Source organism: Opisthocomus hoazin, chromosome 2 (genome assembly GCF_030867145.1).
Source record: "Opisthocomus hoazin isolate bOpiHoa1 chromosome 2, bOpiHoa1.hap1, whole genome shotgun sequence".
Taxonomy (NCBI): domain Eukaryota; kingdom Metazoa; phylum Chordata; class Aves; order Opisthocomiformes; family Opisthocomidae; genus Opisthocomus; species Opisthocomus hoazin.
The window spans coordinates 111,835,618-111,853,112 of NC_134415.1; the positions used below are offsets into that span (position 1 = coordinate 111,835,618).

General features: G+C 43.1%; 2 protein-coding genes across 5 annotated transcripts in view; one reads left to right on the forward strand and one right to left on the reverse strand.

Annotated features, from left to right (window-relative positions):
- The window catches only part of EIPR1 (EARP complex and GARP complex interacting protein 1), an 88,167-nt gene extending 78,574 nt beyond the window's left edge, over positions 1-9,593 (reverse strand). For 2 of the 3 annotated variants that reach the window (XM_075414788.1, XM_075414789.1), the window contains exon 1: positions 9,510-9,593. In XM_075414788.1, the coding sequence (XP_075270903.1) occupies positions 9,510-9,551 (42 nt within the window). In that variant the 5' untranslated portion in view covers positions 9,552-9,593. The remainder of the gene's footprint in view (positions 1-9,509) is intronic. The other variant, XM_075414790.1, reaches the window with a different exon arrangement.
- The window catches only part of TRAPPC12 (trafficking protein particle complex subunit 12), a 58,715-nt gene continuing 50,507 nt past the window's right edge, over positions 9,288-17,495 (forward strand). The window contains exons 1-3 of one of the 2 annotated variants that reach the window (XM_075414786.1): positions 9,294-9,723; positions 10,380-11,596; positions 16,143-16,259. In XM_075414786.1, coding sequence (XP_075270901.1) covers positions 9,333-9,723; positions 10,380-11,596; positions 16,143-16,259 — 1,725 coding nt within the window. In that variant the 5' untranslated portion in view covers positions 9,294-9,332. Of the gene's footprint in view, positions 9,724-10,379; positions 11,597-16,142; positions 16,260-17,495 lie in introns of both variants that reach the window. The other variant, XM_075414787.1, reaches the window with a different exon arrangement.

Here is a 17,495-nt window from a genome sequence, read left to right on the forward strand (position 1 = left end):
AACAACCTCTTTATCAAATTTACTTTGAGAAGGAGGTTGGAATAGATGATGTCCAAAGGTCCCTTCAAACCCACATTAGTTTGCAATCCTATGAAACTCTTGCGAAGCAATCTGGTCATGCAGTTTGCACAATTATCATCAGCAGCAGAGCTGTACAGACTGTCATGACAGCTCCTTTTGTTGGGAGCTGACAGAACAGATTTCCATCCATATCTCCAACACAGTCAGTTATGTGCCCGCTGGATGAGTACACCATACTTCTACACTGCGCCGGTCTGAATGCAGTGGTCTGAATGCAGTGGTCTGAGCAGAAACAGTGCTGATGTATCCCTGGTGTTTACTTCAGAGAGGTGACTCTGCTATTGAAAAGCTTAGCGTCCCTTCACGCTCTCAGTTGAATCTGTGTCACAGAATGGAGTAATTTGATAATCCACAACAGAGAGTATCAGATTCCATAACTGCTAGAGATTCTGGTATCTACTAAGCCTGCAAATAAAATTGACAATTAATAGATTTGTGCTAGACTGCATTGCCCTTATCAAAGGCAAAGGTGTAGACACATCTCCCTGACAAGACTTAGAACATATACTCACCTGGGAAGAGAAAAAGTAATATAAAATGGGTTTTTACAAAAATTTAAGAGTTGAATATTGACATCAATAAAGAACTACTGAAGAGTTTGGAAGAGTTAAAATGAAGGCTCTAGAAACGCATTCCAATATATTTTTAGAAGACCAAGTTTACACGAATATGAAGAAAGCCTTGTCACATCCATCTGAAATAAGGACACGTTAATAATGCCTATTCGTCGACAAATAATAATAGAAAAGGAATAGTGTATCACCTATCACAAACTGGCTATCAGTTTGTAAGAACACTTGTGCAAATACTTCATGGAAGAAAGGACTAAAAGTTTGGAACCAGTCACGCACCTTTGTGAATCAGATTTTGTTGAGCACATTGTGGGCAGGAGACAGAGATCCTGTTAATCTACAAGAGACTGCCAAATTGCCTGACAAAGGTACAGCAAAATATGTTTGAGAGGGAAATCAAAAAGCTGAGACATATTAATGGAAACGAATTTCAAATGTTTCCCAGAGCAAGCTTGAACTTCCAGAGAAAGTCATTCAGCCTAAGGCTACGAAGATCCAATCCCAACCAGAACATTTAACATCAACCCAAGGAAGAGAATAAGATAAGGGGGGGGGGGGGGGAGTTGTCCTAAACTGTGGGAAAAATAGTTAAAATTCAACATTAACATCACATCATCCTCCAAGAGTAGGCAAAGAAAACAAAACCTAACAAAGCCTGACTCACAGTAAGCTTCTAGGATGTTCCTAGAAGTTCATAGCTTAGGTAACCAACTATGTAGTCTGGTTCCCATTAGACAAGAAAGAAAAATAACAAAGAACATTACCAATTTTTTTTAACCAGTGATGGGACAAGTGAACGTCAGAAAAAAAAAAAAAACCACAAATTGCGAGGAAACAAAAGGCAGTCTTGAGCAAAGTCTTCAGCAAACTCCTACTCAAAAAAAAAAAACAAACCAAACCAACAACAAAAAAAAAACCCCCACCAAAACACACAGATGCACTCATCAGGAGAAACCCAGACCCTGAAAAGTTATTCCTGTCAGGCACACATGCTTAACAGAGCCTACCGCGTACGTAGTAATTATGGTCAGAAGAACAACGGGCTCACACTGAATTAAGACACAGCTTTAATATCACATAAGCTAGTTGCTCCCTTGTCTTACAAAGAGTTCCTGAAATGCATCACCTGTAAAGGAAAAGGACAAAAACTTAACAGCAAATCCACTGCAAGAATAGACATTTGTTTATGCAATGCAAAGGACATGCAAAAATCTAGAATACAAGTGTGACAAAATAAGAAACGACAATCACTGTGTGAGAACGCAGGGAAGGCTAACTGGAGACTGGGCATCATGTCCACGCCTATGTTAGAGAAAAAATTAGCCAAAATGTAAGAACAGTTGCTTTTTTGTGTTCTGGTATACTACTCATATATATATGTTCATATAACTAACTTGCTTAGCATTAGTGGCTAACTCCACTGAAGCCTTAGGCCCTATGAAGTTCTCCTCCACGTCTTTTGAAATACCAGCCAAATACACAAAATTACTTTCTTAAATAGACTGTTACTTTATAGGGCATTAATGAGCAAAGAAAAAACACTTTAACACATATTTTGTCTTGCTGATGCATTGCACTGGCTTGGTATCTGCAAACAAGAAAAGATACATTGACCCCAACATTTGAAAATTTGCATTGAGTGTAATATAATCAAAAGAGTTTCAGCAGCCCACATATCATCCGAAATTCATACAATCAACATGTACTAACAAATAGTGAACTTGCAATACAGTATGTAAAGGGGACAGTATTTGGCTTGCAGTTCCCAAATCTGAGTTTAAAGCTATCTGACCATCTGCTTATGCTCAAAACCAGAAACTGTATACTGCTACTTGTGAGAGCGGGAGCAGAGAAGGGAATGGGGAGAGGGCTGGCTTTGCTGATGTCTCGTTCTAGAGGCAAAATACAAAGCATTTTCCACCCCTCTAGAGAAGCCCTAGGCTGATAATGTCATGAATATTACTTCTGCCTTCTGGCACAATTTCAATTTTCAAGTAGGCACACTTTGATCTTTACTTTGGTAGGACAGCCTTGTTTCCCCACCACAGTAGAAGACCCTCTAACACTGACTGTAAAAATCCACAGTGACTATCAGTGAATATCCTCGCAGCACACAAGCCCAGGTGACCTTTAGTGCTCTCAGACAGCTGCCTTCTCCAAGTCTTTCACAGCAAAAGAATTCCCACTACTAACTTATTTAGTGCACTGACCCTGTTCCAAAGACTGACAGACTCTGTGAACCCTCACAGCAACAAAACAACCCTCATTCAAAACTTCGCACAGCACAATCACCCTTAGAAATCTCGCTTTCACAGTGTCGATCTTCATTTATTATGAACCATAGTGGTAACAATCATCTTTTAATAGTTCCTTCAAGTTCACATAACTGTGTTTTCATTTTGTCATTAGCCTGCACCATACCTAACATTGTCAAGATCCTGCTAATGGCTTGAAGGTCTTAATAGTTTCTACCTGACCCACTTGATGTATTATGAAGATCTTCAGAGAATTAGTTAAGGGAGTTTTGCCATTTAGCTATTTTTCCCCCCTAGCAGAACTTTAAACCTAACAATATGTTAGACTGAAGTTCCACAAGAAGTCCTCCCAACAGAAATGCTGACCTCAAGAAGGGTCCCGAAGAGAGAGGCAGCCAGGAAAAAAAGAATAGACACTTAGCCTGGATTAAAAAATACAGGATTGGCACTCATGAGGCAAGTAATCTTAAAAAAGAAGGAGGACTGAGACAAAACCTAGGAATTTCACAAAGACATTATCATGTAGTTTCTTGATTCTATTTTCAAAAATAAATCCTCCAAAGACATCTCTAAAGCTATATCAAAATCATTATCAATGTTCTGTTTGGACCATTCTTTCTCATCCCACAAGGGATCACAAAAGCTCTCCCGGGGAAGAGAACTTCACTGCCAGCAGGAGCTACAGGCTCCGCACCTGGTCTGCTCCCATACAGGCAGCACAGGTGACACAGCTCTTCCTAAAAAGTCCCCTTTCCCCTCCTCCCTCTAATAAATCTACACCTGCCTTCTACTCCATCAAAGGTAGCTCAACTGAGCTATTCTCAACACATACTGACATTACACATATACACACATTGCACGAGACCTGTGACCAATCTATTTCAGTAGGTATTTTGCACTACTTTAAGATTCTGATAATAAGAAGTTACATACAGCTTTAGGGAAATTAAGTTTCACCTTTCTTGTAAACAGGCAAGAAACTCCTAAAAATCAACAGTCTCTGTTCAGATTCACAAAACCTGTTAACGCCTAACTGACAATACCACAGGCCAAGTATTGCTTACTCAAGAAGCACAACAGGACCACAATGCAGTACACAAACTCTGACAAAGCAGCAGAGCCCTTTTTTTAAGCCTGCTACAGCCAGGTTCCCTCTCAGGGTGCAGCTGGAGTTGCCCTCGTGTAGTATGGCCCTGCAGTCAGCCAGGAAGCTTTCTACTGTCCTTCGCTCCTGCTCGTTCTGCTTCTCCCTCGCGAGTCTGTGTACTTTTGACATGTAACACGCAGTAGGAGTATCTGGCATGCTGAAATTCAGCTCAGGATTGCGGTATCCCCAAAATCCATTAAACGTGCCAAACACATGCTCCATAATTATCACTCTCTGGCACATGCAGTGCTCCTCCTCCCTGCCTCCCTCCATGATGCTGGCTAGCCTCTGCACGCTACCGAACAAGTCAGACATAGGCTGTCCCCCCAAGAATCACAGGTGGCATTGCAACCAAGCCAAATACCTATCCTGGAAAGAACCCCTCCACACAGCTGTTTTCCAGGGGTATAAGCACCATCCAGTCAACCTTAAACTAAGGCAAATACAGCATTTAGAGACATCCAGCAGTGCTTACACACCTACTCAAAACATTGCTGCTTAAACATTCCAAGAGCAGGATGGGGAAAATCATGAATCCTTGACGATGAAGCCTATCCAACACAGGGTAAACATACTGAGTACTCCAGGTTAGATAGTAAACATAGGTCAAGTCTACCCTGGACAAGCAGTGTATAATTTCGCTGACAAAAACCAGCACTTAGCAATACCCTTGAGACCCCTTTTATCACATCCTCATAACTCAGGATATTGATGAAGTCTACCAGAGTTCCTTTTAGAGGAACAACCTTTCCATATTGCAATGTTCTGCAGCTACTGCTGTTGCCCCATATTCACCATCATGATCCACAGTCACATCACTCAGTCCTCAATTCAAGCAGCATCTCAAGTTTTCACTCGCCATCCACTCCTCTAATTTTCTCATTTTCACTAGTTGGATAATCAGAGCAACTATGGTGGGATATTGGCTTTAAAAAATAGTCACAAAAAGCATCACACATCCTAAAACACACTTATTTTGTATGTCTGTATAAAGTTCATACAGCTCACAAACACACTGAAGAGACAAAAAGCCCACTCTGGGAAATGACATTTTTTGGGGTTATATAACTGTTATAAACAGCACAAAAAGAAAGACTTGCAGCTGTAAATTAGGGGGAACTAATTAGGTCAAAAAATTAACTAATCATGCAGAAAATTGAATTCATCACTAGTTTTAATCTTGTTTTGCTGTTAGATGTTTAGCTTTCCCCCTTCCACCCCAGACACTAAAAACCCAAAACTATTTCTTACTGTCATTTGGTAAAACTTGTTGCACAGTAGTCACACATGCTAAGCAATTATACACAGTTGTACAATGGCTCCAGATTTGTATCTTTAATTTCCATTCTCATGTGTCAGAACTGTGAGTGATATGGTTCTAAGTAAGACCTTCCTGTTCCACTATGCCTTGTTTGATGAAAACTGGATTAAAAAAAAAGAGAAATAAATATTTCTTCATAATTCTAATTACTGTACCTATGCAAATACAACAAAACACATCTTGCATATAAAAAATGAACATATATTGTGCAGAAACAATTTTGATTTAGTTGGTGGACAGCACCCTAAGAGGAATCAGCCTTATTTTCTTATAAACCCGGCCACGTTGGATCAGATGAAAGGCATATCTGCACAACTACATTTTTTCTGGAAGGGGCCAAAGACAGATTCTTACCGATCGCTAGAGCCACAAGTAGCTTCTCAGTCTGCAATCCCTTATATAGCTTCTAGATGTCATGGTTTTATGACTTATAATTTTTATTTGAAAAAACAGTAAGAAGATACCTCCCTCTTTTTAATACTTCATCATTTAAAATCTCAACGTTGAATAAGCTTGTCATAGAGCTGAATTAAATCACAGAATCACAGAACAGTAAGAGTTGGAAGCGACCTTAAAGATCACATGGTTCCAAACCCCCTGCCATGGGCAGGGACATCTTCCACTAGACCAGGGGGCTCAGAGCTCCATCCAACCTGGCCTTGAACACTTCCAGGGAGGGGGCAGCCACAGCTTCTCTGGGCAACCTGTGCCAGTGCCTCACCACCCTCATGGTGAAGAATTTCTTCCTAATATCTGATCTAAATCTGCCCTCTTGTAGTTTACAGCCATTCCCTCTTGTCCTATCACTACACACCCTTGTGAAAAGTCCCTCTCCATCCTTCCTCTAGGCCCCTTCAGGTACTGGAAGGCTGATCTAAGGTCACCCTGGAGCCTTCTCTTCTCCAGGCTGAACAGCCCCAACTCCCTCAGCCTGTCCTCACAGGAGAGGTACTCCAGGCCTCTGATCACCTTTGTGGCCCTCCTTTGGACACGCTCCAACACATCCATGTTCTTCCTATGTTATGGGCTTCAGAGCTGGAAGCATGACTCCAGGTGGGGTCTCAAGAGAGCAGAGTAGAGGGGCAGAATCCCCTCCCTCGACCTGCTGGCCACACTTCTCTTGATGCAACCCAGGATACGGTTGGCTTTCTGGGCTGCAAGCGCACATTGCTGGCTCATGTTGAGCTTCTCCTCCACCAGTACCCCCAAGTCCTTCTCCTCAGGGCTGCTCTCGAGCCACTCTCCGCCCAGCCTGTACTTGTGCTTGGGATTGCCCTGACCCATATGCAGGACCTTGCACTTGGCCTTGTTGAATTTCACGCAGTTCACGCAGGCCCATCTCTCCAGCCTGTCAAGGTCCCTCTGAATGGCATCCCTTCCCTCCAGTGCGTCAACCACACCACACAGCTTGGTGTCGTCGGCAAACTTGCTGAGGGTGCACTCAGTCCCACTGTCCATGTCGCCAACAAACATATTAAACAGCACCGGCCCCAGTACCAGCCCCTGAGGCACACCACTCGTCACCAGTCTCCACCCGGACATCGAGCCATTGACTGCAACTCTGAGTGCGTCAATCGAGCCAGTTCCTTATCCAACGAGTGGTCCATCTGTCAAATCCATGTCCTTCCAATTTAGAGACAAGGACATCATGCAGGACAGAGTAAAATGCTTTGCACAAGCCCAGGTAGATGATGTCAGTTGCCCGTCCTTTGTCCACCAAAGCTGTAACCCCATCATAGAAGGACACCAAGTTGGTCAGGCACGATTTGCCCTTGGTGAAGCCATGCTGGCTGTCCCCAATCTCCTCCTTGTTATCCATGTGCCTTAGCATCGTTTCGAGGAGGATCTGCTCCATCATCTTGCCACGCATAGAGGTGAGGCTGACTGGCCTGTAGTTCCCCGCATCTTTCCTTTTTTCCCCCCTTTTTAAAAATGAGGGTGATGTTGCCCCTTCTCCAGTCAGTGGGGACCTCCCCAGACTGCCATGACCTCTCAAATATGATGGAGAGTGGTTTGGCAACTTCGTCCACCAGTTGCCTCAGGACCCGCGGGGTGCATCTCATCAGGCCCCATGGACTTGTGCACCTTCAGGTTCCTTAGGCGGTCTCAAACCTGGTCTTCTCCTACAGTGGGTGGTTCTTTATTCTCCCAGTCCCCGCCTTTGCCTTCTGCAAGTTAGAGCACTTGCTGTTGAAGACTGAGGCAAAAAAGTCATTCAGCACCTCAGCTTTCTCCACATTCCGGGTAGCCAGGTCTCCAGCTTCCTTCCAGAGAGGACCCACATTTTCCCTAGTCTTGCTTCTATCACTGACTGAAAATACTGAAAATAAAAAACCAAAACACACACCAAAAAACCCCACCACACTAAAACAAACCCGAACATATGGAACTACAACACCATTCTTTAAACTGGGATGAGAAATCAATCTGAAGAAATGCTTTTAGTCACAGTGCTTCTGAAAGACACTGGAAAGAAGCTGCAGTTGTGATGATGCAGCTAGCCATTGTTATCTAGCAACACAGAAGAAAACTGGTTTAAAAAGAATAATAATCTTTCTTCTTGTACCTGGAGATGCAAGTTAGAAAAACCATATTACTTTTAGGTTTAACTCTCTCCATCAGAGCCTTTTTCAGAAAGCACAGAGATGCATTCTGTTCTAAAACCATGCTGGCAGTTAACGGAGATCAGAAACAGTACCATCTCTACACTGTTTTTAAAACTTAGTCACAAACCATCTTCTCCTTCTGCATCTTCTCTCTAAATGATCTGTATTCACTGCAGTTCTCTTCCATTACAGCCACTCTGTCAGCCCTTTTGCTTTACTCTCCCACCAAAACATCTTGTTACACACTTTGCAGAAGAACAGAAGAGGTCCATAAGAGATGTATGATTTGGGGAGGTGGGGGGCACACGTACACGGGGATCCCAGACAACACACATGCTAGCTTTCCAAAATTTCTGGAGGATTTTTTATATATGACCTCCTAGAAAGAAGCTGTGAACTTTATTAAGTACATGATATATATTCTATTCTGCAAAAGAAACTTAAGTATAAATTATATTAATTTTGAAGTACGATTTATAGCTATCTGTAGCCAATCACAAAGTAATACCATCTTATCATACTTCAGCAGATTTAACATTTAGCATAGGTGAGAATTACACACTAGCTCCTGTACAAGAGGAAAGCCAAACAAATACACAATTTGCTAAGGAGATCTATTGGTATAGTCAGGATTACAGAGCACGCCACTCTGTAGCGATGACCCCCAAACTTGTTATAGAGAACCTTTATACACTACTCTCCACAAGCAGTTCGGTAAACGTGCCTAAACAAAAAAGTGCACGTATACACATTTCAGTTACTACATCCACTGTAAAGCCAAACCCTCGCTCCGTGAGCTGCAGAAGCGGCACAGCGCCTCCCGTTACAGCTACAGCGGCACCGACGGCAAGCCAGCCGCTGCCGAAGGGAACGCGTAACAGCTGAGTAAATCCCTTCGCGGGGGACAGCGTCGCAGGTCGCGGTCCCTCCGCCCCACCCAGCTGCCGAGCTGTTCATTTTCCCGGAACTCGCAGAAACTCCCTTAAACACGAGCCCCAGGTTCCTCCGTGAAGATGATCAACGCGTCCCCGAGACCGGGAGCCCAACGCCGGCCCCGGTTCCTCACAGCCGCAAACACCAGCACGACGGGCAGCTCTGTCCCGGGGGACAACGGCAGGGACGCGGCACCCGCGGGCAGCGGCCCTGCGCACACCAAGCGGCTACCGGCGAGCACGCCCAGCTGAGCCCCGCAACCGAGCGGGAACGGTTCCATGCCCGGGAGGGAAGGAGGGAGCGCAGCGGCCCGAGCAGCCAGGCCACGCCCCACCACGCCGGAATCGGCCCCGCAAACAGCAGGTTCTGGAGCGGGGACCGACCCCAGCCCCCTGCTCAGCCGCCTTTAAAACCCCAATGCGACGGGGCCGCTCGGGAGCGGCCAAGAGCCGGTACCGGTTCGGGGAGGGGACGCCGGTCCGCCCGCCCCGGCACTCCGCTGCCCCGCCACGCACACCCGGCCCCGCAGCCACCGCCTTCCCGGAGGCAAGACCGACCCCTGAAAGCCCTCCTTCGGACTCCCCCCGCGCCCACCTGGAATTCCAGCCCGTAAATCACCGGCGCGTCGTCCTCCATGGCGGGCCCCCCAGCAAAGCGCAGCCCGCTGCCCGCCGGCCTTTCTGGCCCTCGGCGCTGCCCGTCGCTCGCCGCTTCCGGGAGGTGCGTTCGCGCCTGCGCGCTCCCGCTGGCCCCGGCCCGCGGGGCAGGCGCGGTGGAGAGCGGCGCTCGGCGCGGCGGCGGCGGGGAGGTGAGGGGAGGCGAGCGCGGGCGGCGCGGCGCGGGCGGCGGCCGAGGGGCGCCCGGCGGGGCGGGCGCGGAGGCGGGCCGCGGGGCCCCGGCCCTGCGGGAGGGCGGTGGGGTGGCCCCGGTCTGCGCCGGGCGGAGGCCGCGGGGCAGGCCGCGCCGGCCCCCGGCGGCGGGCGCTGAGGGCCGGGGCCCCCGGCGGCGGAGCCGGAGGCGGGGTCGTTCCCCGGGGGCCCGGGGCCGCGGGGCAGGCGGCGGCTGGTCCCGCGGCGGGGACGGGAGCAGCGGTGTCTCCCCGCACCCTGGGCGGGTGCCGGCGGGCGGCCCCGGCTGGGCAGCATCCCTGAGCCGCCCTTTGCTTTGCTTAAGTGGGGCCCGAGCTGGGCTTTGCCAGCACAGCAGCAAAGACGGGTTCATCTGTGTTTAGTGGGAGGCGTTTGCTCTTCGATCCCAATATTTTTGTGACTTGCCAAAAACATAAAGAGGCAACCTTTTTTAGAATTAATTTGTTCTGTGGGTAGACGTTATATGAAAGATGACAAGTAGTAATGTGACTATGTTTTTAAAGAAAGAATTTCAGTGTTTGTATGATACTTAGGAGTTTCAGGGTGGCACCGAGTAATAAAACAGTTCTTTTGGTGGGGGTTTTTCCCTCCTCAGCTACTATGGAGAATAACAAAAGTAACGCTAAGGATGCGAAGAGCGCCTTGGATGAAGACGACAGTGGAGATGTAGTTCAGCAGAAAACTCAGGAAGAAATTCTCTTTCATGAGGAAACCATTGATCTTGGCGGAGATGAATTTGAGTCTGAAGGGAACGAAACTGTATCAGAAGATTCAAACAATTTTGTAGATAAACTTCATGAACAAATGATGGAGAGTGTCATTATTTCAGATTCTCCAAACAACAGTGAAGATGACACAGGTGAACTTGGTTGTCTCCAGGAGATTGTAGAACTAATGGAAGCTAAAGATAATCAAAAAACACAAGCAGAAGTGGATAAAGAAGAGTTTTTAAGTAATGAGAGTGAAACTGAACACGAAGAAACACCCAAAGACATTTCTGAGATTGGAACGGATGATCAGGCATCTTTAAAGGAAGAATCCATTCAGGAAGTGGTGAAGGAGGAACCAAAGTTGGGAAACAATGCTTCTGTTGAAACAAAACCAAATAATATTGCTGAAAGCAAACCTGAGGACCAGATATCGTCACCCAGTGCTAGCAAACCGTCTTCTGAGGCCGAGCCTATTCCTATGTGTACCATCTTCAGCCAAGGAAACAATGTTAATACCCAGCCACAGTTGTTCCCACCTGACGGTTTTGAGCCTCAGATGGTAAAGTCTCCCAGTTTTAGCAGTATAATTGAGACTCCAGTGAAGTGTAATCCACAGGTGGTTCAACCAAGTCCTAGTCTAAGCAAGTTTTTTGGCGATACAGTTAACACTAATACTTTAGCTTCTGATTTTTTTGATTCATTTACCACATCCAATTTTATTTCTGTTAGTAATCCCAATGCCAAGTCTTCTGTTCCAGAACAAATGTCCGCTCTTTCTAATGGTGGAGACAGTTCTTGTGCTTCATCTAAACCTACCTTCTCTGTGGGAAATGGGACATCTGAAGCAGGTGATCCTCCATCTTCTCTAGAAATATCTCAGTCCCCCAAGCCGTTCTCACAAATCCAAGCTGTTTTTGCTGGGAGCGATGACCCGTTTGCCACAGCCTTAAATATGAGTGAACTAGATAGAAGAAATGATGCTTGGCTTCCTAGTGAGGGAACCAGAAATGTTCTGATTTCAGTTGCCACACAACAGTACAGCACCGTGTTTATAGATAAAGAGAATCTCACCATGCCTGGATTAAAATTTGATAATATCCAGGTAAGAGTCTATTATTGTATCTTAGTGTATGATAATAGTTTAGACATACGGTATAAGAGCTGTCCAATAATCTGTGTATCATAGTGCTTCATATTGCTGGTGATGGTCACCTTCTGTGCATTACTTCGATCCTTACTAGAAAATTTAATGTTGCAGCCTACTCATACATGAAGGGGCTAAAACCAGGTTGACTTTATTCATAGTGAAAGTTGTTGGGTGCGTTGAAACCCAGTGTTGACAGTTTCCATAGAATCAAAAGCCAATTGTATTGTTAGGTGGTTTGTTTCTGGTCCTTCTAGGTACTAAGATAATGCTTGTGTTTGGAATATATAAAAAATCGGTATGCTGTGCTTCAAAGTCTGAAGCAGACAGCTTTGCTTGTGGAATTTGCTATTGCAACCAAGTGGGAAATAACATGTTTCACTGATGTTCACAGTGCTCTCAATGATGTTAACGCTGACTGAAATCACGTCACTTGTATCTTCCCTAAGCAGTGGAAAGGTATAACCTGTAAGAAAGATTGAGTGCTGGAGCAAGCTACCGGGAAGGGGTAACTCCACAATTAAAGGGGAAACTACAGATGAGATCATGGAGGAAAAAACGTACTAATGGAAACTCTTCTGCTGTCAGAATTCCCAACTGGTGAGAAGGCATAAAGTGTTTTTTCAGAATTTGAGAAATTTCACTCGGATCTGTTCCGTATATCTCACAAAGCATTTTTGTCCTGGCTGCTCAGCAAAGGCTAACTATCATAATAGATTTTTTTTTCTTGGAATAGGCTAATCCTACATTTTCATATCTATGTCTCTGAGTAATAGAGTTGTTGTCTAGAGAGATGGTGTTGAGATTTTGGATACATTAATCCTTAATTGTAGCATGACAAGGATCAGTCAGTAGTCAAAGACAAGCAGAGAGCAGTCTGCAGTAACTTCCCAATTTGCTGGAATCGTCAGAAAAGTTTCTGGAGTCAAGAAGGTCCAGATTTGTAGTTGAATTATCTGACAACTCTTAGGTTTCTGTCACAAGCATGAGGTGATACCAGTTTTAGACATATGTCATGCTGCTGCTACTTCTTGGGTTAGCTTTATCTTAAAACGTTTGTCATCACAGAGCCTAATAATTAGCAGGAAAGAAAATACTCTAATAGGAAGCTACTCCTTCTTCACTCTTTTCAAAGAAAATGTGAAGGTCCTTTCCGTCTTCCCCAAAAATCCCTTGGACCTTGATGAGTAATTCAAGAGTGTGTAGTATTTCTCTTCTGACAGCTAATGGGATGAACAGAAGGAGTGATCCCTTCCACAGGCCCCAAGGATGAGGGCCTCCTTATTGCAGGCCTCCTTCTTACGGTACTTCTCTCTCACCTTCCTCAGTCCAGTCAAGGATTAAAGGCTGGTTTGTGCTGGCGATTCCCTGAATCCAGGCACGTGTGTATATGCAGATCTGCCATTTAGTACATAATTGAAAAGAAGATACTATGGCAATGTCCATATGATGTATTTCTACAGTAAAACCTGATGTAAAATCATCAAAGGAATTAAAGGGGATTCCTGCTACTTTCTTCACTGATTATAATTTATAAGCAGTCACACGGGCATGTCAGCAGGAACAAGTTTAAGTGCTTTGTGTTTATACAACTTTCCTCACTTCCAGTTACTGCTTTACAGTGGCTTGAGTGCATGCCTTGACTGGCCTGACATCCCCTTGTTTGGTAGCATTGTTCCATACGCTTCTGGTACTGCAAATTGTATATTTAACTGAAAATCTAATTGTAGAGTACTTGAAGTGTCAACTGAAACATTGTGGGAGGCATGTTTTTGGTGTCAAATCAGCTTCCGACAATGGTCGTTAAGGCTTTGGTATGAATAGTTAGCTAATGCTAAATGTTAATGCAAGGTATTAAACCAGGCTGCAAGCAATTGACAAAGAAGTTAGTTGGAAAGTGCATTTACAGTGGGCTGTAAGTCTGCTGCAGGGAGGGACTGAAATTTTGTGTGATGTGTGTTGAAGAGCTTGGTACTTTTTTCCTCTCTCTCCCTGCTCACTCGGGCCGTGTTTGTTCTTATTGCAAGTGTGTTGTCTTAAAAGTTAAGCGGATAAATCACACCAAGAAAAATACTGGATGTTCTCGATTTCAGCTGCTTGCTACTTTTTGCTGATCATTCAAGAAACATTATTTTTAAAGCTGTCTTGGATTGCATATGGTACAGATAATCTGTACCTGTGCTCTCTGAGTGTGTGAACAAGCTGGAGTACTGCTTTTTATGTTCTTTCTATTACGCTTTTCTTCATCAGTTACTGTCTGCTGTCATGATGTCCTTTGTTTCATCCCATTCATTTGTAATGTTTCCTCCTCCAAAATACTGTTGGGGGGGATTAAAAATTCTTTTGTATTTATATTATTTTGCACACACTGTCTCCTCTTAATCCTTCAGACTCCTGTCGGAAAGATGAAAATCTTGTTTATTCATAGGATAGGTGACAGCATTAGAGGTAAAAATTTTCCATATAGTGAAACAGTAGTTGCAGTCTCATTCCTCAAGAAACTAGACAGAAACACAAGCGTATTACCCATCACTGTCTGTGGGGAAAGTGCAAACATTTAATGTCAATTATCTTTATCACAGCTAAGCTTTAATGTATTTTATGCAGCTCACCTTTTTTTTTCAGCAAAAGGCTTTGTGGCTTGCTTCCTGCTGTCTGTGCTAACAGCTTCCTACCTCAGTTCCTCCATTAAATGTTTTCATGTTCATTTAGAGGTAGTGTTACAAATATTCCTTTGTATGCTTACATTTTTGCATAGTCAGTTTCTGCTTTACCATCTTAAATATTGCATGCTGTTCTGGATACCACAGATCTGAAAAGATATGGAGGAATTAAAACAAATTGCAGAGAGAGGAGAGATGGTGAGGAGTGCAGAGGTTCTCTCTTATGAGTGATAGCTAGAAGGAAGGGGACCTTTTGGCTTACAAGAGCAATAATGATCTAAAATTCATAAAAGAATTAAGGTAAATAGAGGATTATGATTTGCTGGTTTTTATGGCAAAGGAACTGTCGAGTAATAAGCATAACAAAAGCAGTTACTGTCTGCAGCCCATGTAACTGCTGAAGTTGCAGAATTCATTGCCCTCATTATACAGAAAGACAGACTGAAAAACGAGCAAGTCACATGTCATGGGAGGTATGTCTATCAGTGGGTATTCAAAAATGGTAGGCAAATATGTCCTCTGGCACAGGTGGACCATAAAGTTCTGGCTGCTTTAAGTTGGGAAAGACCAGTATGAGCTTATACTGTTTCTTACACTGCTTCCATGAACTTCAGTTATTCACCAACAGGATGGTGAACCAGACAGATCTTTACTCTGGCTGAAAGTGGGTTATAAATTGCTTTCCGTTTAAAAACAAAAATATAAGCGTATTGTTAATATGTTGCTGATAATTTTCCTTATTTTCAGATGTTTGCTTTTCTAGATTAAAATGCATAAAAACATAAAATTGGCAAAAATCTTGCAGAAGTAATTTTTGTTACCTGCTTTTGTCACGTGGGGACTTCTGACACCATAGGGGATTCTTTTGTATGCAGTAATGTGTAGAGTCCCAGTGAGAGTAGGACCTACCGCTGCACCCTGTCCCACACTCTGTAGTGGCAGACATGGTACCTGGAGGATGTGCAGACAGTAGTAGCACAGTTTTCAACATCTGCCAGTGCATGGTCCACAGTTTTTCAATACCTGCTTGATGTTAAATTTTAATTTCTTGATTACCTGTAGATAATTCCTAGTACACAGAACCACAAGTATGTCAGCCAACAGACAGGAAGGCACAGAAATCGATAGTTGAACAAAGATTAGAAGGGGTGCCCTGCACAGAGATACTCCATTTATTGCTAGCAAAGCTGGAAATAGAGTCTGGATTTGGACACTCTTCCTCTTAGCTGCTCCATGTTGTAAAACGGAGAATTAATCTTGTCTGACTTTAGAAATCTGTTTCAAATGTCTGTGTCTGAACCAGTCTCAAGTCTTCAAATTACTGAGCTCGAATAACCCAATTTCTCTAATATTCCTGCAGTTAATTCTTTGCAAATGAAGAATACTTGTTGAAGGGTTGCTGTATACTTGGTTTTATGACCTCTCAAAGTTTATTTTCTGTGGATGCTTAAAGGCTAGCTAATCATGTGCATGTTTATTTTTGATCAGTAGATTGCACCTGTCAACATTAACATCCATTATGAAAACTCTGTGTTTTGTAAGATCTTTGCAGGGTAATAATATGAGAAGCAAATAATCTTGTATGTTTCTATGCTAACCGAAACCTAAACATTGAAAAAAAAATATAGCAAATAACATGGAGTAAATCTTGAAGTTTTCATTAAAATGCTGTAAATATGTATGCATTTATATTCATTTCACACAAAAAATACAGGAAAATAAGCATTTCTCAAGGGGAAAGAACTATGTTGCTAAGCTTTAATTCAACATTTTATTTTGCTAAAATAATGTGTAAAAGAATTTTGTCATTTTTCTTCTTTTTGTGTTCCATGAACACCAAGGGAGATGCAGTAAAAGACTTAATGCTTCGCTTCTTGGGGGAGCAAGCTGCAGTGAAGAGACAAGTTTTAAACACCAACTCTGTAGAACAGTCATTTGTAGGCTTGAAACAGCTAATTGTAAGTAACAATCTTCATAATTCAATATGTATTAAATACCATGCTTCCCTCGAGATAGTTGGGAGCTACTGACTGTGGGGAGAAACTAAAAAAAAAAAAAATTGTATGTACCAGTCTATTCATGATCCTGCAAAAGTGCTAGCCAAAGTACAGTAGTTTTTAGTGAAAATGACACTGGAGTTTTAAATATTTGGTTTTAAACGATGTAGTAAACATTTTTTTATGTGCAAAAGTTAGAAAAAAAAAGGTAATTTTAAGTTACTGCAAATTTTGTCAGCTGTTAATTTTTATGTAATGTGAACGGTTGCAAAACAGATTTTAGCTGCTTTTTTGTTTAGCTGCATAGGTACTATTGATATTTTCACCTTAGTGTTTTATGAGAGGTAAGACATACCAGTTGTTGAAAATGGTAAGCAAAGCTGATGTGATAATTTCAACTGCTTTCATTTTTTATTTCACTGCACAAAAATGAAACTAAATTACTTCCAAATGAAAGCTTAATTTTCTTTAAGTTGAAATAGTTTCCTTAATATAAATATTTCGGACCTCGAAATAGTTGTATCTGCCTTCTGAATCTTGCCTTGTTCTTTCAGCTGTTGCGTTCCTGTATGAAACTCATTACTATTATGTGACTGAGCCTTACTTAATTTGTTGAAATGTCAAAATATTTTAGGCTTATTTTATTTTTGAAAGAATGTATGAAAAAATACTGAGGGAAAGCAGTGGGGAATTATAATTGTTAGGACAGTCTGTATTTAGTATTTAACATAGTTTAATTTAATTGTGTTACATCACATGTGAAGCTCCAAAAGAGACTTTTTGTCATGTTAGGAAAACTCGTAAGTGATCTCCTCTAGCATTGTTAAAGGAATTCAGAGGTAATTTTTCAAACTAAACCTGAAAAAATGGATTGTGATCTCTGTCCGGGAGAAAGATAGTTTTGCTTAACTTGAGAGTTTGAGGGGCAGGGAGAATCTTACTAAGAAGTCTTGTCCCCGTCAGTCTTTAAGTAGGAAAAAACATTTTCCCGTAATTCCTTTCCCTCTTCCAGAAAACGAGTTTTGACGTATTGGAAGCCTTTTTCTATTTAGCCTGGTAGTTGTGTCCATGCAAAATGTTACCCTATGCTGCAGACCATCTTGTACCTTTAATATAGTGCTGCCACTAGTACTGTTTTACTTTGAGTGTGCTCTTAAGCTCCAGAAGAGCAGAGTTAAGGCTTTTAGGATCAAAGCA